The sequence below is a fragment of the Condylura cristata genome, unplaced genomic scaffold (genome assembly GCF_000260355.1).
Source record: "Condylura cristata isolate star-nosed mole 26May11 unplaced genomic scaffold, ConCri1.0 scaffold00040, whole genome shotgun sequence".
NCBI lineage: Eukaryota > Metazoa > Chordata > Mammalia > Eulipotyphla > Talpidae > Condylura > Condylura cristata.
This window is the reverse complement of record NW_004567141.1, coordinates 8,183,767-8,206,175: the sequence shown is the minus strand read 5'-3', so window position 1 is coordinate 8,206,175 and position 22,409 is coordinate 8,183,767. Positions and strand designations below refer to the sequence as shown.

The following is a 22,409-nucleotide window of genomic DNA, read 5'->3' as shown; positions in this document are numbered from 1 at the left end:
TTGTCTGTTAATTGTGTCTTTCAAATCTACAGCTTTGATGAATATTTGTTTATTACCAAGACCTGTGTTTGTAGTTCCCACTGTAATAGCCTATTGTCTATTTCTTCTTTTAGGTCTGTCAATTTTTGATTCATCTATTTTGAGGATAATATTAGGCACACAAATTTAGAACTTATTCCTCATGATGAATGGACGCTTTCATCATTTATGAAATGTCCCTCTTAAAGCACATTTTGTCTGACATTTATACAACAATTTTCTTTTTGCTTATTTTTCAAGAGATACTACCCTTTAGTTCAAATAATCACATTTCACAGTTCAGGAACACAAGTCAGTAACAAACTTCAGGGAAATCAACACAAAGAAACTCTTCATGCTTCATAACCACTTTGCAGTCAAAGATATCAGCCTTCCTCATTGCTTCAAAATCTTTCATGGAATCATTAATTTCTACAGAAGTCTGTGAGTGCCTTCTTTCTTGGGTTAGCCATAGCATAGTAAACTTACAGAAACTGAAACCTCCAGAGATACAATGAATGTTATAACAATATGAAATTACAGAGGGCCAGACATGTGAGGTTTCTTCAAAGTACTGGAAAGATTGGTTTATTCTTATGAACACTGACGTCCATACTGAAGAAGTGGAAAGTGTTCTAGAAGCATACAATTCCAGGAGGAAGGGACCCAACAATAGTAGCTGAAAGACTTGAAAATAAATATCAGCTCCTAGTTGAATAACATGTGTAGTTTCATTCTTCCCTATCAACACAATTTTCTTTTGGCTGGAGTTTAGATGGAATATACTTTTCTACTTTCTATTTTATTTTCAACATTTCCCGTCTCTGGAGAAGTATCACACATGCATAGATGTATGTGTATACATCTGAAATTTCAAATCTAGTCTAATTTTGGGCATTCAACTATCCACTTCTGTTTGAGATTTAAATCTAGCGTTTCATTGTCTTTTTTTTTTTTTTTTAAAGATTTATTTATTTGTGTATACAGAACTGGGGTACAGGCCAGAGGCTCAGGGGCGCTGAGAGGATTCACCAGAGACAGAGTGGGGAGCAGAACAGGCAGATCTACGAGGTACACTGCCGAGGGGAGCAGCGGGCGGGTCAGGAGAGGTCTGCCACGCCATGTGGTCACCTCCGGGGCAGGCGGGAATCAAACTCATGAGGAAGCGGCTTTAGATTCTCAGTGCTGTGCTTTAACCCGCTGTGCCACCAGGGAGGGCCCTTCATTGTCTTTTACTGTCTCAATTGCTCCATGTTCATGTTCACCCTTTTGCGGATTATTTTATTATTCCCGTTTCCCCTTGTAAGTTGATTATATATTATTTTATTACATTATATCTTCCTTTAGTGGCTATGGGACTCTTTATTTTTAGTTCTCACCCTAGGTCACAAAATGTATGCTTGATTAATTAAAGTCTAATAGAAATCAGCACTTTAATTATTAATTAGCACTTTACTTACTCCCTGACAATGTAAGTATCTTATGGGCACTCTGATTCTACTTTTTCTTGCTCACCTTCTTGCAACTGATGCCAAGTAATGACAGACATTACTGTTAATGTATTTTACACCAACTTTTATGTAACTTGCCCACATATTTACCCTTCCTACTGCTTTTTAATCTTAGATCTCCATGTTTCCATCTGGAATGACTTTCCTTTTCCCTGAAGACCTGTCTTAGTATTTCTGTTTGTTTGAAATACCTTATTTCTCCATTATTTTTGATGAGGCTTGGCGTTTTTCCTAAGTACTTAGCTTGGCAGACCTGATTCTCTCCTTTTATTCCCTTTCTGGTTTCCATTCTGCCAAGATACCAATCATCATGTTACTGCTGCTACTTTAAAAGTAATGTAATATATCTCATATTGAAGAAGGAAAAGTAAAGGTGATGACTCATACTTCCTGACCCCAAAGCTACTATGAATACACAGTAATCTATAGTTTGGTACTAGATAAAAATAGACTTGTTGACAAAATGGACAAGAATTGAGAGTCATATATGGTCAACTGATTTTCAATGAAGGTGTCAAGACAAGTCAATGGGGGAAAATAGCTTCTTCAACAAATGTGCTGAGGCAACTGGATGTTCACATACAACAGGATGAAGTTGGACCCTTGTCTTACCAAAATATTGTAGATAATGGACCATAACACTAAATATAAAAGCTAAATCTGTAAAAATTGGAAGTTTTTGTGATCTTGAGTTAGATATGGTACCTAAAGTACAAGCAACCAAAGAAAAAAATGGAAGAATTAGATATCATCAAAACTAAGTCCTGGCCCTCTCTAGTGGTGCAATGGGTTAGGGTGCAACACTGCAAGCTGGCCACAGCCTGTTGGTGCAAGTTGGATCCCTGGCCCCGAAGGTGATCCACATGGCGCAGCAGACCTCTCCTGACTGACCTGCTGCTCCCTTCAGCAGTGTGCATCATCGGTCTGCCTGTTCTGCTCCTCACTCTGTCTCTGGTGGGTTCTCTCACTGCCCCTGTGACTGTGGTTTATATCTCAGTTCTGTATGCACAAATAAATAAATCTTAAAAAAATCCTTGTACATTGTCAAAAAGTAAACAGACAACTTATAGAATGGGAGAAAATAGTCTAAATCAGGAATATACAAATAACTATTACAGTTCAACAACAACAAAAAAATCCAATTTAGAATTGGGTAAAGGATTTAAGTAGATATTTCTCTAAAGAATACATATAAGTGGCCAAAGCACACAAAAGATGTTCAACATCATTAGTCATTATGGGAATGTAAATCAGAACCTAAAGGAAGGCCCATTTCACATGCACTAGAAATGGTTCTAATTTTTTTAAAAGGGAAAATAAATACTTGTGAGAATGCAGAAATTGGAATACTTATGCATTGCTCTTGGAATATAAAATAGTTCAACTACTATGAAAACATTCTGGTGGCCTCTTAGAAAGTTTAACATAGAATTCCATATAACATACAGATATGATTTATACCAGGCATATGTATGTATATGTGCAAATATTTACACATACATACACCACAGCCATGTAACGTCATGAAGTACATGCTATAACCCAGATGATCCTTGAAAACATATTAAATGAAAGATGCCAGGCAAAAAAGTTCACACAATTTGTATGATTCCATTTATGTGAACTATAAAGATAGATTTATAACTACAGAAAGAACACAGGTAATTACCAGGGGCTGGTGGAATGAGGAACAATTTATTTAATAGTTAGGGCTTTGTTTTGGGGGTAATAAAGACTTAGAATTAGACTATAGAATATTGTGAGTATTGTACCACTGTTTACTTTAAAATTGTTAATTTTACATTATATGATATTTTTCTTCATTGAAAATAGGCAATGCATCTTTTCCCCTCTGATTGCTTTCAGCTTTTCTTTGTCTTCTTTTTGGGAGTTTCACAATGTCTTGGTGTGGTTTCAAGACTCTGTGGCCTTTCGTTAGTTTTGGAGAGTTGTCAGCCATTATTTCTTCAAATAGGTCTCATTCTATCTCCTTTCCTTCTCTAACTTGAATTATATATGTATATATACACATATATGTATATATGTATACACACATACATATATTTTAAAATCATGATCTAAGTCCTATTATGTCTTTTCTTTTTTTTTTAGAGATTTATTTATGCATACAGAACTGGGGTGCAGGCCAGAGGGGCAGGGGCAGTGAGAGGATTCACCAGAGACAGAGCAAGGAGTAAAACAGGCAGATTGATAAAGTACACTGCTGAGGGGAACAGCGGGTGGATTATGCCAAGTGGGTCACCTCCCTGGCTGGAGATTGAATTCACACAGAAGTGGCTGTGGCCAGCTTCACAGTGCTGCGCTTTAACCTGTTGTGCCAACAGGGAGGCCCTCTTATATCCTTTTCTGTATCTTTCTTTTACTGTCTTTGCTTCAGTCTACATATATTTTCTAAACCTGTATTCCAGTTCACAAGTCCTTTCTTCAGCAACATTTGATATGAAAACTCTCTTTCAATTATACATTTTTTAGTCCTTACACTCCATTCTTAACAGTTATTTCCATATATCTTCTGAAGTTATCCATCTTGTCATTGATTACTTGAGCAAACTTAGTTATTTTAAATCCTATATCTATTTCTAACATTTGTATTTCATATGTCTCTCTTTATATTCTTTGTTTTCCCTGTTTTGGTCACTTGGTCTTTGATATGCCTGGTATTTCTGATGATTCCTGGAAAATATATATGAAATTGAGTAGGTTCAAAATTGGGCTTTAATCTTTGAGACTAGTCAAATTCTGGCTCAACCTATAGTTCTAGGGTGGCCAATAGAAAGATAATAATATTTTATCAGGACTCATTATCTTGATGAGCTTGAATTCCCAAGCTTTGCCTCATAAGTCTAGTAAGACTGGCTTGCTCTTTGTCTTGTGTTTTGGCCACCACGTTTTGATCACTTCTTAGTCATTGTAAATGAATTAGCAAATGTCCTGAACATTAAAGCAGAACTGAATAATAGGTTTTTCCCATTTCTCTGAGTTCCTGGCTCTGCAAGTCCTCACTGCATCAATGGCTCTTCAAGATCTTAAAATAGAACACTCAAAAATTGTTTTTTTCCCAGATTTTGTGGTTGTGTTTGTTGTGATGGTTGGACAGCAACAAAATAGCATGACAGAAGTAGGAACCTACTTAACTTATGAATGGCTCAGAGATCATTTAGTGTGGCATAAAGCCCCTTCTAGATTTTAGAATCTTGAAAGTGATGAATGCAATTAAAAAAACTAAAGATTTTGCAATTCTCTGCAAAATATTGGTTACTGATTATGTCTGATTTCCTATTTGTTGTTTTTCTCACTCACTCATGGGTACAACTCATATATTTTATTTCAGTCTCTGCACATTGTGCCATTAAATACTTCATAAAACTGAGTTGGTAATTAAGATGTAGACCTTCCCAATTATAGGTCACTAATTTCTATATACATAATTTTAACTTGGCACTATCTTAGCATAAAATAAAGAGGGCTTTCACACTAGGAGACAAGCAAGCAGCCAGAAATTAACTGCTACGTTCTGATTATCACTGGCTTTGGCAGTTATATGGCTTTCATAAAGATTACAAAGATCTTAAATAGTTGAAATTTCCATCAACTGAGAACTGATTCAATATACAATGTCAGTATTAAAGAAAATGAGACATAGACTTGTATGCAACAATGTGGATTAATCTCCAAATATGGGAAAGAAGACTATTATAGTTTATGTAATCTTTTTGAAAAATGTATTGTTTCCTGTAATTCTTGATCTCAGATTTTGTTAAGTACTTGTTTTCTGATTCAGTTCCAGAAGAGAGAAAACAAAAGTTTGTCTATGTCCTAAAAATGCATAAGAGGAATTTTAGATAGTTAAGGAAACTGCTGATATAGAGGCAAGAAAGGAATAGAATCCCACAGAGTAGAGTCATTTAGGAGAAACATGTAAGGTTAACAAGAAGAAACAAAACAGTCACAAAAACATTAAGTCCTCGCTGTTTGCAATTGCAATCACTACATACAGTGTTATGACAGTGGTTGTGAAATTTCTTTCTGGAATTTATGGCCTTCAGAAGTAGTTTCTTTGAGGATGTTATATTACCCTGTGTCAATTTGTCACCTGTAACTCTCTCCTGTGAATTATAAAGTAGGGAACCTCCCATTGTAGAAAAAAGACTCAAAATGACTTTTTTTTTCCTTTTGGGATAAAGGAAAACTAACAGATCAGTGACCAATAGATCACTTGTTTTAGAGCTGTGTGTAGCAGAGATTGTATTAGGTAAGGTTAAGGTGGACATGCTAATAATAATCTTTAACAGGTGTATATGGAAAAATATATGTGTTATATATGTATATATATATATATATATGCTTGTATATTTGAACAACTGTCTGTAAAAAGAAAAAAATATATATGCTTGTATATGTTGAACAACTGTCTGTAAATATGTATATATATATATATATATATATGTTTGTATATGTTGTATATGTTGAGCAACTGTTTGTAAATGTAAATACATAGGCAGTGGAGAATACCTAGGTCAGGGGAGAGGAACTTTTCATTTTACATCCTTTTATACCACTTTGACTTTTTCTTTTTTTTACCATGTGCATATATTACTCAGAAAAAATAACTTAAATGATTTCTAAGTAAAGTAAAGGGGATGGAAGGGAAAAATAATACTGATCTACAATTTCACAATAAACCACTACAATAAATGTAGTTAGTCTTAATTTACAGAGAGGAAAACTAAGGCTGAGAGAGAAAATAATTACTCACAATAATAACATTACAAGTAAATTCCAGGGGCCTCCCTGGTGGCATAGGGGTTAAAATCTCAGTGCTATCAAGCTTTTGTCAGCTGCTGTGGCATGAGTTGGATTCTACGAGTTAGCTCACCCACATGTGTCGCAGCAGACCTCTCCTGTCTCCCCTCAGCAGGGTATTTCAATAGATATGCCTGTTCTGCTCCCCATTCTGTCTCTCACCCTCCACATACACCCCACCTCTGGTCTACACTTCAGTTCTTCTATGAATAAATAAAAACAATTTTTTTTTTAAAAAAAGGCAGTAGATTTCAGGTAGATTCTGAATCCAAAGTGAGGTTATCTTTCAGTTTTATATGTAACACATAAACACTTGGATTATAGTTATGAGCAAATGCAAAAAATGCATTTGACAATAATTTAAATTCCCTGATTGGAACACAGTTGAGTGATTTAAGAGATTCTTAAAAGAAAGTTAGATGTAAGAAATGTCTTAGAAATGAGATGGTATGCTTTTCCTAGGAGGCGATTGAAATTTAAATTCTAAAACTTCTCAAGGACTTTATAAAGTTTCCAGAAAAAATTTGATTAAAAAATTCCAACGCTGTTACTGCATCTTTCTTTTCCAGAAACTATTAAAAGATTACACAAGTGAGGACTGACAAATCTTCAATGCTCAGTACTTTTTTCAGTTACCAAACAAAATAACTTAAGGGTCTGACAAATTTTAACAATTATTTCACTATTGAAATTTCACTGGATTCCTATAATTCATGTAATTATATGAAATACACAAACTCATGTCTTATGTCAATTTAAAGAAATAACGCAAGCTCCCATGCTCTCTATCATGGATTATCAAGAAATAAGTCATGTGGAGTTGGACTCTGTCCATGGGGGCTCCTAGTACTCCTACAGGGCCCCTTTTCCCTTGTTTTCTCTGTATCGTTTTTTTTTTTTTTTTTTTTTTTTTGTCTAACCACAGGCTGTTTCCAGACTAGGGTATATTTGCCTACAAGTGGAAACAACTGTTTTATCATCGGGTCTAAGACTCCATGGTAGCTGTACCTTTTTCAAAGTGGTAATTGGCCAAATTTTTTCCCATAAAGCCTCCCCTATAAACAGAAACTGGAGGCGGTGAGGCAGCATCTTCCCAAAAGTCTTCTCACAGGACTGCCAGAATTCTGACCCAGACCCCATTCTCCCATGAAAATGATCGTGTGGTTGGAGGAAGATGGGGGAAAGGTGGTTCATTTCCGGTACACTCAAACATTGCACTAGTTGTTAAAACCTCTGGTGTGGGGCCTTTCCAGGGCAGAATGCCTGAGCAAAGGCTTTCCTTTCAGTAGTGCTGAGGAGGGCTCTTGGGGCTGGTTCATCTTATCACACAGGAAGGAAGGAACACTACCAGGTACCTTCTGCTGGTGAGAAGCAGAGGCTGGAGAGGCCAAGTGACGGCGGAATCAGGAAAGGGCTGGTGCAGATTGGCATGCCAGCTACCTAAGTGCCTCAATCTACATACAGCACCAAGGGGCTGCCTGTTTGCCACGCGCAGGGACAGGCTCAGCGGGACAATGGGGATTCCGCGCCTTGCCCAAGCGCCGCATTGCTGGGCGTCCACAGGTATACCTGCTGCACCCACGTGGGCAGCACACACATGCTTCCTGCTCAGAGCCCGTTCAGAACTCGGAGGGCTGCGTTTTGGTGTGGATTTATGAGCACTCAGCACTAAATGCCAGGGAGGAAGTGGAAGAAGATGATGGTCCCGTGCTCGGTGGCCGCCCGGCCAGTGACGGAAGTAGACTGAAGTTCCCTCAGTGAGCCACGGCCCCTGTCCCTCTCCTCAGCGCGTTGCTGGAGCTGACATATTTTAAAATGGACTGCATTGTTTTTTGCCATTATAAACCACCCAAGCTCCTAAGCTATATTGTTATTAATGATAATATACGGTCAAAAGTAAAATACATCGTCAAGTCAAATATTTGGGATTTGAAGAGAAATAAATCATTTGTGCCTTGGGGTGGATTCTGGATGATTCTTTGTTGTCCATGTGAGCAGGCTGTTTCTATTTTAGTTGTGTGTGTGTGTCACAAGGAAAGAAGCCTCCAGGAGGAAGGGTTGGGTCAGGTCTAGCTCTGGCCTGGAGCCCTAGAGTTTCCAGTGAACTCTGAGCTTCTGGGGCAGGACTCAGTGCTCCTTGAGTCCTTAACTTTCTGACCCTGGGTGAGAAAACCGTTTGGATGATCTTCTGCCCTTTGGTTAGTGAAAACCAACAGACATTTTCCTCAAAAGAAACTTTCATGAAACACTTTTACATAAAGAAAGAAAGAGCAAAGGAATTGCATGTATTTCACAGATTAGATTTGTTCTGTTTCTTAAAGCCTCATTAGGCGCTAGCCTGGGTGTTATCATCAACTTTTTGTCACTATCTTGGGCACCACCTGAGTTAGCCATTATACTTTTTCGTCTTGACTGGATTTGGGCTCAGCTCCCACTCTACCTGATACTATTTCAGTTATTTTGACTCTTCAGTATACAAAGCCCTACAGAGAAAAAGAATAGAAAACCTGAAGGAGACATCACAAGGTTAAAGCCTGACTCAAGAAGGAGGTGAGAACAGAAGCAACTAACATGACCATTAACCCAGTCATAGAGACTCAGTATCAGTCTGCTGTAGGGAATATTGTAAGCTCAGGCCTGAGGGTAAACATACAGAGATTGAGCCCATTGTGAGATTCCACAATTATCCCAAATCAGCAGCAAACAGGCCACTCCACAAGGGAGTGAGTCCCTCCCAAAGAGAAACTATGTCATGCAGTGTCTGTACTGGCTTGGGGCAGCAGTTCTCTGCCCACCTGTGCCTATGCAGGTGCTTCTTTCCACTCATTCTCTTCCTCTGCAGGGCTGCAACCTTCTGCCTGCCTGTGACCTGTACCTGTGGGACCTCTCTGCACTGACCTCTCTCAGGGGAGGCCGCTCTCCTAAGGCTGCCTCGCCTACTTGGGACCACACAGGCCTCTCAGCAGCCTGTCCCTTTGGAGTAGCTCTTCCTGCCCCCTTGTGCCTATGCAAGTGTCCTTTACTCCTCTGTCCTTTTCACCAATAAGCCTGCTCTTTAAATATAACTGAGTGTCTCACGGAGAAACTCGCCTGAGAATTTGCTGTTAAAAATGGGAGTTCTGGTGAAACCTTTCCCAGAGTGAACCCGAGGACCCCGAACTCCAAAACTGACATCAGCAGGATCTCAAAACTTCCCTGAAGTGTATTGTAGCGTGGGCACAGATGCACTGATGCTCTCTTGTGCTGAATGAATTCTTCCTAGGTCTCTACCCCCTTGCATGTTCCCAGTTTTAATCCTACCTTTTGACTGTTAGCGTATTTGTTAAAGCAGCTTACAAGCCTAGTGCTTGTAAAGTAAGCTTTACAATACCTGTTTTCATTAGTAACTCATTTTAATTTCAGAATTAATTCCAGTCTGCATCTCATTCACACTTTCCAGAGTGCATAAGACTCCTCTCAGCTCCTCAGGGAAATGCAAATACTCTGAGAGAGAGCACCACCATCCAGTTCTAGATCACCTCTCTCACCACCTAACTGAAGTCCTAAATTCAAGTCCGGCACACCTTTTTGTCCTTCCTATTATCACGCTATGCACACAGGATCCACAGGTTAGGGTACCCCATGCCTATCCTTCTATCGGGTGAGCTTCTTTAAGAGGCAAAATGGAGTGAGGTTAGAACAGAAGTTTTGTTGTTACTAGGTTTCTCCAAATTTGATTTGTAAAGTGGGGTTAATAATAGTGGGTTGCAAGGATTAAATGTAAAATACTTAAAGGTTTACTTGTCACATAGTATGTTACTTATGTTACTTTGTTACTGTGATTATTCACTACCTTTTAAGAGTGTGCACAGAGTATATGAGAGCACCACACACACAACAGCTCAACCCTCAAAGTTCTCCTTTATTCATTTTCCTATTATACACATGTACTTTAAAACACAGATGTGTGTGTATGCATCTATACACTTTATTTTCCTGTTTTTTTTTTTTTTTTCATTCCTTGAGTCTGGATTCCTCAAGGGCAAAAACTGTGCACAATTTAGCAAATAATGTCTCAATGCCTTCCCCATTGAGGACTCAAATTTTCCCCAACTGGAGGGTGGCCAGTTAGGAAGACTGCTCCTTGGGCTGGCTAGGTCTAGTGTCTGACTTTGCCATTTAACAGTGTGTGATTCTGGCCAAGTTATTGACCTCTAACTACTGTCTCCTTAGGATGCTTCCAAGATTAAAACAATGCACACACACCACTCAGTGTAGTGTCTGGCCCTCTTCTTTTGTCATCTGAAATTTCTGGCAGAGATCTGGAAGGGCAGTTTCTATTTCAACTGGATTCTTTATTTGTTCCATAGGTTCTATTCTTAATCTGCGCTGATAAGGAATTTAGCATAAGTCAGTTATTTGGTAGGTAATGCAATCAAGGAATCCTCAGTATCTTTAAAGTCTACAATTACAAGCTAACTTGTGAAAACAGACAAGATTTAATCTCTGCCAGCTCTAAAGTGGTCATGTGAAGCCCAAATTTCTTGTGGAAGCTTTTGGTATGTATAGACTATATTCTTACCAACTGTAAACACTGAGGCTTTCTTGAAATGAAATAGTCATAAAGAAACACTGTGTTAAAAAAAAATGAATTCATGCCTCATTATAGAAGTCCAAGAGGGGTGTAGAACTCTGAAGTATCACAACTGTTTTAGATGAGTTACTGGTCATTTCTAGTTTTAAAATAAGAAACTGCTGAAATTCACACTGCTTCTAGTGTATAAAGTTTAATAGTATCTTAGTTGCTAACACCACGGCTATCAATAAGCAATGTATTTTGATGATAACTCTAACTCTGGTGCTAAGAAACAGCTCCACACTTTAAGGGCACTGGTGTGAGTGACGCGTATACATAAAGACACATGCACAATACACATAACAAGCCATTTTGAAGGTTACTGAGTCTGTAACTAAAACATAAACATTTAATGATGTCAATTAAATCTCAAAGCCACAAAAAAGCAGGTTCAAATTTTAATGGCTGATGATAAATCTTCCTTAAGTTTGATGGAAAAGTTGTATCTTATTATTATTTCATTTACTTCATTATCATTTTTTATATATCTTATAGCATTGCTGATTTATTATTTCTAAAATTTTTTTTTTGTGGAAAATTTTTTTTTTGTGGACTCTGGAGTTTACTTAAAAAAATTATTTCATTCTTCATTTTGCACATTTTCCCATTTTAGTTGTATCCCCATGGGCATCCCACTACCAATTCACCCATGTGCTATCACCACAGTCCAGTGCACTCTTCCCACCCCAGTTCCAATCCCATTCCCCCTTCCATCCCTATAAAATGTCTTTGGTTTATAGTTCATTGTTTTCATTTTTACTCTATTACATTTGTTTCTCTCCCTTTCCCCCCGCTGATCCCTTATGGTCCTGCTATGAGTGAAACCATTTGGTATTTTTCTTTTTCTTTCTGGCTTATTTCACTAAGCATGATTCATTCCAGCTCCATCCATGTCACTGCAAAAGGCGTGAGTTTATCTTTTTTGATTGCTAAGTAATATTCCATTGTGTATATGTCCATCTTTTTAATCCAGTCTTCTATTTTTGGGCATTTGGGTTGATTCCACATCTTCCCTATTGTAAATAGAGCATCAGTAAACACCGGGGCGCAGGTGTTCTTTTGAATCAATGTTTTTGTGTTCTTTGGGTATGTATGTAGGCATGGGATTGCTGGGTCATGTGGAAGCTCTATTTTTAGCCTTTTGAGAAACCGCCAAACAGATTTCCATAGTGGTTGTATCAGCTTGCACTCCCACCAGCAGTGTAGGAGAGTTCCTTTTCCTCCACATCTTCACCAACAGTTGCTACTGCTTGTTGTTTTAATATGTACCATTCTCATTGGTGTGAGATGGCATCTCATTGTGGTTTTAATTTGCATCTCCCTTATTACAAGTGATGTTGAACATTTTTTCATATGCCTGTTGGCCATCTGCATTTCTTCTTTGGAGGAGTGTCTTCTTCTGCCCATTTTTTGTTGTTCACTTTATTTTTGTTGTGTTTAATCAGCTTTTTCTATACCTTTGTGATCAGTCGTTTGTCATTAGTACTGTGTGCAAATATATTCTTCCAATCAGTGGCATGTCTCTTTGTTTTGTGTAGTATCTCTCTTGCTGTAGAGGAGCTCTTTAACTTGATGTAGTCCCAGCTGTTTATTCTTTCCTTCACTATCCTTGCTTTGGGTGATGTATCTTTTTTTTTTTTTTTAAAGATTTATTTATTTATTCATACAGAACTGGAGTACAGGCCAGAGGCTCAGAGATGGCGAGAGGCTTCACCAGAGACAGAGTGCTAGAGACAGAGTGGGGAGCAGAACAGGCAGATCAACGAAGTACACTGCTGAGGGGAGCAGCGGGCGGGTCAGGAGAGGTCTGCCGCGCCATGTGGTCACCTCTGGGGCAGGCGGGAATCGAACTCATGCGGAAGTGGCTTTAGCTTCTTAGTGTTGTGCTTTAACCCGCTGTGCCACCAGGGAGGGCCCGAGGGTGATGTATTATTGATGTGTATATCACGCAGATTTTCACCTGCCTTTAAAGTCTTTTTAAAAATTTTCTCTTACATTGTTGTAGGCCCCATAATTCTCCCACCATCATATTGTCTGTGAACCATCACCAGATTCTCTTGTATGCACCCATCCATAGTTTTGTCCACCCCTACCCCTCCTTTGTTGTATGCCTCAGTTCTATGGTCAGCATACTAGTTTTGTAGAAATGTCTTATTTTCTGGTAGGATTTGAAATATTGTGAAGAGTGAAGGCACATTAAATTAACAGAACAATAGTATGATTACTAAGCAATCCTACATTGCCTGTTGCTGACAGAAAATGACTCATTACAAATGGAAAGGAGAGAAGAGGGAACAACTAATTTGATTTCCACAGGAATAAGGCAATATGGGTATGAACTATGCCATTAATTTATGATAATACCTGTAGAAGGAAAAAAAATCTTTTGAGGAAGAAATCAATGTAATAGTCTACTTTAGAGAATAAGTTCAAACATTCAGCTGAACTCTCTAGCTTTTAGAGTTGACTGGAAATCTCATGAGGGCCACTGAACCAGTAAATCTCATGATACAGCTGTAATGAATAACCTCTGTGCCTTAAAAAAAATACTTCAACCCCATATGCACCCAACAACAGAGCCCCAAAGTACATGAAACCAAAATTGTTACAAAGGGAGAAATAGGTAATTAAAGAATACTTGACATTTTCAATACTGAAAACACCAACTTGATAGATGAATAAGGAAATAAAAGATCTGAAACACACCACTTACCCAACTAAACAACAGCAGAATATGAATTCTCAAGTGCACATGGAACATTCTCCAGGAAACTTCACACGCTAGATCATAAAATAAACCTCAATATATTGTGTTTTTAGAAAAGTCACAGTGTATTTTTTCATTTTAAAATCTGTCATGACTTCTCTGACAACCCAATATTTAAAATGACTAAAATAATACAAATTGTTTTTTCAACTACAATGGAAAATGAATTGGAAATCTACATGAAAGAAATTTGGAAAATCCACAAATATGTGGGATTTAAACAAGCAATGGATCGAGAGAGAAACTGCAGTGAAAACTAGAAAATACTCTAAGATGAATGAAATAAAAATCATGACATACCAAAATTTCTAGTACAAATTGTATTTGAAAGAAAATTTATATCTGTACATGTCTATGTTAAAAAGGAAGATCTGAAATCAACAACCTAAACTACTGTAAGGGAGAAGTAAGTGAAATGAATAAACCAGCTTCAAAGCAAGCAGAAGGGAGAAAATAATAATTTTCTTAATTTATAAGATAGGGAAGAAAATAAAATGCAAATCGATGAAATCAAAAGATGTTTCTTTACAAACTGGTCACCAAAATTGACAAACTATTAGACTAAGTTAAAAAAACAGAAAGACTTAGGCCCTTCCTGGGTTAAAGTGCAGCACTATGAAGCTTGCCTCAGACACTTCAGTGTAAGTTTGATCCCCAGCCAGGGAGGTGACCCACCTGGTACAGCAGACCTCTCCTGACCCCACCCACTACTCCCCTCAATGGTGTACTTTGTCGATCTGCCTGTTCTGTTACCTGCTCTGCCTCTGGTGAATCCTCTCACCACTCCTGCATCTCTCCTGCATTTATGCATAAATAAAAAAACTCACTACAGTCAGGAATAAATGGGAGACACTAACAACATTAGAGAAATTAAAAAGGATTATAATCCTTACGCCAATCAAATGTCCACAAATTAGATAACTTAAATAAAAGAGACAAATTCCTAGAAAGACAGCAAACACTGAAATTGACTCAGTCAGAAATAGAAAATCTGAACAGACTTATAACAAGACAGTGAGTCAGTAATAAACCTCCAAAAAGAAAAGCCAGGATCACATGGCTTTACTAGTGAATTCTACCAAACATTCTTCCAAAAAATAGGAGGGATATACTGATATGAAAGTCAGAAAAAGTCATCACCAGAAAATTCAGACTAATGCCCTTTATGAATATAGATGCAAAATACCACCAAACTAAATATAACAATATATAAAAGCAGAATCCCATTATTGTCAGCTGGGATTTAACACAGGAATGCAAGGCTGGCTCAACACATGAAACTAAGTCAACATATTACAGCATACTGATAGAATAAGACCAAAACCATACAATCACTGTAATAGCACAGAAAAAGCATTTGACACTTTGTTGGTAAAAACACTCAACAAGCTAGATTACAAGGGAACTTTTAAAACCTAACTTTTAAACATTAGCTGTGGCATCTATGATATGCCACAGCTAATGTCAAACTGAATGGTGATACTAAAAGCTTTCCACCCAGGATTATAGGACATTCAACTTACTCCACTTCTATCAACATTCTACTACTTAGAGGGACTCCCTGCTGGTGTAGGGGTTAAGTATTAGTGCTATCACCAATGATTGTGGCCTGAGTTTGATCCCTAGTCAGAGAGATAACCCACATATGGAGCAGGAGACCTTTTTTGTCTTGCCTGCTGCCCTCCTTAGCAGTATATTTCAGTAGATGTGCCTTTTCTGCTCCCTACTCCGTCTCTGGTGAATCCTGTCACTCCTGGCACATCTGACCTACACCCCAGTTCTTCTATGCATAAATAAATACTTAAAAAATTCTACTATTGAAGGTTCTAGCAGGAGACAATTTGAAAAGGAAGAAGCAAAACTATTTCCATTTAGGGATAACACGACGATGTATACACAAGTAGGAACAGGAAGGGATACTAGGCACCCACTGAAAAACTGTTAGAGCTATTGTTTCAGCAAGTTTCCAGAAAAAAAGTATCAATATACAAAAATTAGTATTTCTATAAAATTAAATAAGTGGAAAGACATCCCCTCTTCATGGACTGAAGATTTAATAAAGATTGACAGCATTATTTAAAATGTCTGCAGAGTCAATGTAATTCCACTTTAAAATTCAGTTACCTCTCTCTTTTCCTTTACAGAGACTGAGAAACTTACTCTAAAATTCATATGGAAAATGCAAAATACTGAATAGCCAAAGTAATCTTGAAAAAGAACAAAGTTGGAGATTTCATATTTTCCAATTTCCAAACAGTAAAAGGCAACAGCAATCAATACCATGTGGCATAAGAAGAGACATAGAGTCATCACTGGAATTGAGAATTCAGAAATAAACTTGTATTTTGCTCTACTGATTTTTGACAAGTGAAGACTACTCAATTGGGGGAAGGACAACCTCTCTAGCAAATGATACTAGGACAAGTGAGTATCTACATACAAAAAATAAAGTTGGATTCCTTACACCATATACAAGTATTAGCTCAAAGTGGATCAAAGACCTAAATATAAGAACTGAAAATGTAAACTCTTGGAAATTTTTGTGCAGTTGAGTTAGGGAAGTGTTTCTTAAATATGACACCTAAAGCAAAAACAACCATAGAATAAAGACAAGTTGGATTTCATTTAAAAAAAAAAAAAAAAAAAAAAAAGGCGGGCCCTCCCCGGTGGCGCAGCGGGTTAGAGCACTGCACTGAGAAGCTAAAGCCACTTCCTCATGAATTTGATCCCCGCCTGCCCCTGAGGTGACCACATGGCGTGGCAGATCCCTCAGACCTCTCCTGACCCGCCCGCTGCTCCCCTCAGCAGTGTACTTCGTTGATCTGCCTGTTCTGTTCCCTACTCTGTCTCTGGTGAAGCCTCTTGCCGCCCCTGAGCCTCTGGCCTGTACCCCAGTTCTGTATGTACAAATAAATCTTTAAAAAAAAAAAAGGCTTTGAGAGATAGTCTATAAGTGAATAGGTAATTTACAGAGTAGGAAATTGTATTTACATATCACCTATCTGACAAGGGCCTACTGGAACTCTTATAACAACAGAGACAACCCAACTAAAAATTGGGCCAAGGACCTGAATAAAAATCTCTCTAAAGAAGATATTCAGGGGCCTCCCTGGTGGAGCAGGGGTTACATTCTCAGCACTGTTAAGCTACTGTCAGTCACTGTCACTGGCATGAATTCAATCCCTGAGCAGGGAGCTGACTCACAGTGCGCAGCATACTTCTCCTGTCTCCCTTGCTACTCCCGTCAGCAGTGCAGTTCAATAGATCTGCCTGTTCTGTTCCCACTCTGTCTCTGATGAATCCTCTCTCCACCCCCCCCCCACTTCTGGCCTACACCCCAGATCTTGTGTGCATAAACACACAAAAACAAATCTTTAAAAAAGTGACTTAAAAAATAATAAGATATCCAAGTGGTCAACAAGCACATAAAAAACTGTTCAACTTGGCCAGTCATTAGAGAAAAGCAAATCAACACCACAAGGAGGTTAACACTTCACACATACTAGAAGCAGCTACAATTTATTTAAAGTGATTTTTTCTCCCCTAAACTTAAATTAAAAAAAAATAAATTATTTAAAAGTAAACAACCCCATAAAAAAATGGGCAGAAGAGCTAAAAAGACACTTCTCCAAAGAGGAAATGCAGATGGCCAACAGGCATATGAAAAAATGTTCAACATCACTCGTAATAAGGGAGATGCAAATTAAAACCACAATGAGATACCACCTCACCCCAGTGAGAATGGCACATCTTCAAACAACTAGCAACAACAAATGTTGGCGAGGATGTGGAGAAAAAGGAACTCTCCTGCATTGCTGGTGGGAATGCAAACTAGTACAACCAGTATGGAAAACTGTTTGGAGGTTCCTCAAACTGCTAAACATGGAGCTTCCCTATGACCCAGCAATCCCACTCCTAGGTATCTACCCAAAAGACACAAAAACACTGATTGAAAAAGATACCTGTACCCCCATGTTTATTGCTGCTTTATTTACAATTGGAAAAACATGGAAGCAGCCCAAATGCCCAAAAGTAGATGACTGGATTAGAAAGATGTGGTACATATATACAATGGAATATTACTCAGCAACCAAAAAAGAGAAACACATGTCTTTTGCAGCAACTTGGATGGAGCTGGAAAAGATCATGCTTAGTGAGATAAGCCAGAAAGAGAAAGAAAAATACCGGATGGTTTCACTCATAGCAGGAGTATAATGGACCAGGCGAGAAAATAACAAAAATAATGAACAACCATAGACCAGAGACAATCTGTGGGGGTGGAGTGGGGAATGGGATCAAAAACGGGGTGGGGGGAAGGGAGGGAAATGCACGGGACTATGGTGGTGGCACAGGGGTGATTTGGTGATGGGAAACCCGTGGGGATTACAATTGAGATGGAAAAAAAAATTGTACAAAATGATGTAAAAATAAACTTTTGTAAAATAAAAAATAAATAAATATTTTATACATATAGAACTGAGGTACAGGCCAGAGATGCAGGCGTGGTGAAAGGACTCACCAGAGACATAGTGGGGAGCAGAACAGGCAGATCGACAAAGTACACTGCTGAGGGGAGCAGCAGGCGCATCGGGAGAGGTCTGCCACGCCATGTGGATCACCTCTGGGGCAGGGATAGAACTCACACTGAAGCGACTGTGGCTCACTTGCAGTGCTGAGCTTTAGCCTGCTGCACCACCAGGGAGGGCCTCTACAATTTTTAAAAAAAATATATATAATAGGTTATTTTTACATCATTTTGTGCCTTTTCCCATTTCAGTTGTAATCCCCATGGGCTTCCCACCACCAATTCACCTGTGTGCCATCACCATAGTCCATGCACTTCCCTCCAGCCTCCTCATTTTTTATCCCATTCTCCACTCCACACCCGTAAAATGTCTCTGGTATATAGTTGTTCATTATTATTATTTTCTACCCTGGCTCTTTATACTCCTGCTATGAGTGAAACCATCCAATATTTTTCCTTTTCTTTCTGGCTTATTTCACTAAGCATGATCCTGTCCAGCTCCATCCATGTTGCTGCAAAAGGCATGGGTTTATCTTTTTTGATTGCTGCGCCTCTACAATTTTTTAATAAAGGAAAATATCCAGTAAAGATGGAGAGAAATTGGAGTCCCTGTATATTGTCAGTAGGAATGTGAAATTGTGTCACTGCTTTGGAGAACTGTTTGGCAGTTTTTCAAAAAGTTAAATATCCAGCTACCATGTGACTCAACAATTCTACTCCCTACAGTTACCCAAGGAAACTAAAGATAGGTCCATACAAACTTGTGTACAAGTGTTCACAGAAGCACTATTTGTAATAGACAAAAGGTGGATATAACCAAATGTCCATCAATGAGTGGATGGACAAAATGTTGTATACAGCCATACAATCATTTAGTTCCCAAAAAGAATGAAGTACTAGTACATGGTACAATACAGATGAACCTTGAAAACATTTAACTAAGTCAAAGAAGCTAGACACAAAATAACACAGTATGATTCTACTTAAAAGAAATGTCTAACAGGTGGATACATAGAACAATTCCTTAGCTGCCATGGGGATGGAAGAGTAGAGGTTATCAATGGATATGGGGCTTCTTTTTGGGATAATAAAAATGTTCTAAAATTAAATAGTTGTGATGGATGCATAACTTTGTGGCTATACTAAAATCCATTGACATGGCTTACTCTTTAAAATGGTAAATTTTAATGGTATGTGAATTATATCTCAATTAAGAAAACAAACAAAAAAATCCTTTCAACCCTCTTTCCCTATATTAGTGTAATATAATTGCAGTAAGGGAACCTGCTGTCAAAGGAATGTTCTCATGCCTCAGAAATGAGGATGTAGAAGGCTGAGCATCTAGTGCTTGAAACACTCAACACATACTACAATCCTACAAGCATAAATTAACAAAATATTTCAATTTTTCTCAGTGGAACAAAATTAATTCACACACGTACAGTTGGTCTTATCTAACCTTTTAGAACTTGCTATTTAAAAAAATACTGCACAAAGTTGGTAACAAAAAATAGATAAATTACTAATAAGTGTGTTTTGGAAAATTTTCCCTACACTTACTCCTTCATCCACAAATATTTATTGAGCACTTACTATACACAAACTACTTTACTATACAGTGGCAAGTGACACAGTTAGATGTCCTTGTTGCTATGGAGTTGATATTGTCATGGGGGCAGACTGAACAAAGGAACAAGAAATGAATTATCAGGTGAACGGCGTCCTTAAGGAAAATAAAAGAAGTTAACTCCCTAAGTGCCTGAGGAGGTACCACCACACAGGCTATCTTGAGAGCGGGTCCTACCCTGACATAATGGGCATATCACTGTCCTCCCAGGAGGAGTCATGAGCGCATGGTCTCTGAAACACACAAATTAATTTTGGGTATGTGATCTCCAAATAATAGTCAACAGCACAGTCCACAGTCCTTTTATTTTAATATTTATTTATTTTAATACAAAGCTTTGGCATTAGCAATTTTATGAAAAAATAAAATGTACTAAAAATAAACGCTTGTGTGGCATGATTGGTAAATGATGCACAAAAATAGGTTCTTTTTTCCTTCAAGGCAATCAGTCAGAAAGCAGTTTTTTTCTTCTTCAAAACCATTCTACCCTATGGGATAAAAGGAAAAAAGATAGAGGTCATGAATTAGTTAAGGTAGTCGATGTTTTAAAACAACAGATAAAGTGATCCTAACTTAAGGGTGGCTTGGGGCTGCCCCCACTATGTCCAAGCCCCACTGGTAAATCCAGTAAGCATTATCATTTTCCTGAATTCAGCAGTTTCAGATCTATAGTCAAGTGGCTCAGCTCTCTTAGAAGTGTTAGAATTTCCCAAAAGGAATCCAGGACAAAGTACAGGTAATAGCATCTTGTTTTAAAAATGCAGGGAAAGTGACATACAATATTCAACTGGCTTCCTAGTTTGAACACATGTTCTAATTGGTGGGTTGTCTCAAAATCTATTGGTGTTGTCATTAAAATATGCTCCCCTTTTCTGCCTCAAACAAGAACATCATTACTTATTCTGAAATGACATTTGAAGAGTACAGATGTATGATTCTCTTCCAGGACCCCCCCAAGATGGTGTGTTTATACATATTCCTACACTAGGCGTGAGAATATAGCTGAAGTCTTTTGAGAAATATACTGTTGTCCCTAGGCTAAAGTTGCCCCTCTACAATCTGGCACTGTCTTTGTTCTAGAATGCTTGTTTACTTTGGTTCATTTCCATGGTTCCTAATCATGTTCAGTTCTGACTTCTTTTATTTCTTCCAAGTTCCACATCTATGTATTTCAAACTGTCTAAAGGTTATCTTAATGGTTATCATACAATTCTCCATCATCTCTGGATGTCATGTTCTCCTCATCACCTCCATGACTTCCTCCTTCAACTCCACCTTTTTATTCAACATATCTTCCTGCCTCCAGTCTCTACAATACCAAAGCAAGTTCTCAGTCAATAGAACTTTTTTTTGCGGAAAATCTTAAGACACTACCTACTGTTCACAAGAATAAAGTCCAAACCTCTTTCTACTGCTATACCACAGACAGCATACACAGTAAATCATACACCCCCTGAACCTGATCTTTTTTTTTCACTTTGTGCCCTAATTATCTAGGGCCTAGTATTGAAGACACTTTTTCCATGCCTCCTTACCCCCAGCACTGGGGAGATAGAGACTGAATGAGGCCTAGTATGAAAAACAGAGAGCAAGAACTTCACATAAAGTTTTGTTGTATGCTATAATTCATACTTAACAAACTGTCTATAATATTTATTTGCCTCAGGAAAAACTAATATGAGATACAAGGACTTTTAATGGGTGAATCAAAATTTTAAAATTTATTGTGCTAGCCTTTGAGAAAAGTATAAACTAATGAAGCCCTACTTTAAAGGTACTTCTGAAAAACAAAATAGGACCACTGCTAAAGTTAGTACAGAAGTCCCATCAAAGACCCTTTAATCCTTTTTCTGTTATGATTTTTTAGAAAACCAGATTTGTCTTCTTAATCACACACTAACTACTACAAGTCTCTTTGGAGTTGTCAAAAGATAAGCAACGTGGAGGGAAAAGCTAGAAGTAGAAATACTGGGCCCTTCTTCCTCCAGCACTTTCTTGGGGGCCACTTGGCTTCTCTGGGCCTCATTTATGTATATATCTCAGGCTCAGAATGGTTAAAAGGAGAAGTAAATAACAAAGAGAAAGGAGAGGATTCATTATCAACCTGAGGGCAATTTCAAATCATTGCTGCAATTGCTATAAGCAAGGCTGTCTTGAGAAAATAAACAGAGATGGTGCTAGTAAGAGCAAAAGTATTGGGTTGAGAACAATGTTTCTCAAACCACAGGCCACAAACTCTTAATGAACTGTTCAGGACTTGATAACTGGCATTAAAAATAACAAAGTACAGAGGCAAACAATTGAGAGAATACTGCATGCAGTAAAGAAAAAACTGTTTTCTTTACTTCTTTTTCTTTCTCAGTAATGTAGGTGTGAATTCTAGGTCACATGTAAAATAGATCTCTTATAATGGAGGATAGGAAAAGATATTTGAGAACCCTGGTTTACAAAAGAAAAGGAAAAGCACTGCTTTTGAATACTGAGGCTTTAAGAGAAGGCAGCCAAAAAGCAGCTAATCTCCT

The 22,409-nt window shown here is 38.0% G+C and overlaps 1 protein-coding gene across 2 annotated transcripts in view; it reads right to left on the bottom strand.

Annotated features, from left to right (window-relative positions):
- RNF130 (ring finger protein 130) overlaps window positions 1–22,409 on the bottom strand; it is a 98,558-nt gene that overhangs the window by 13,181 nt on the left and 62,968 nt on the right. Inside the window, exon 8 of one of the 2 annotated variants that reach the window (XM_004693879.2) lies at window positions 20,189–20,375. The exons of the other annotated variant lie outside the window; for it this stretch is intronic. Coding sequence (XP_004693936.1) covers window positions 20,360–20,375 — 16 coding nt within the window. The 3' untranslated portion in view covers window positions 20,189–20,359. Of the gene's footprint in view, window positions 1–20,188; window positions 20,376–22,409 lie in introns of those variants that run through there. 2 annotated transcript variants of the gene reach the window in all.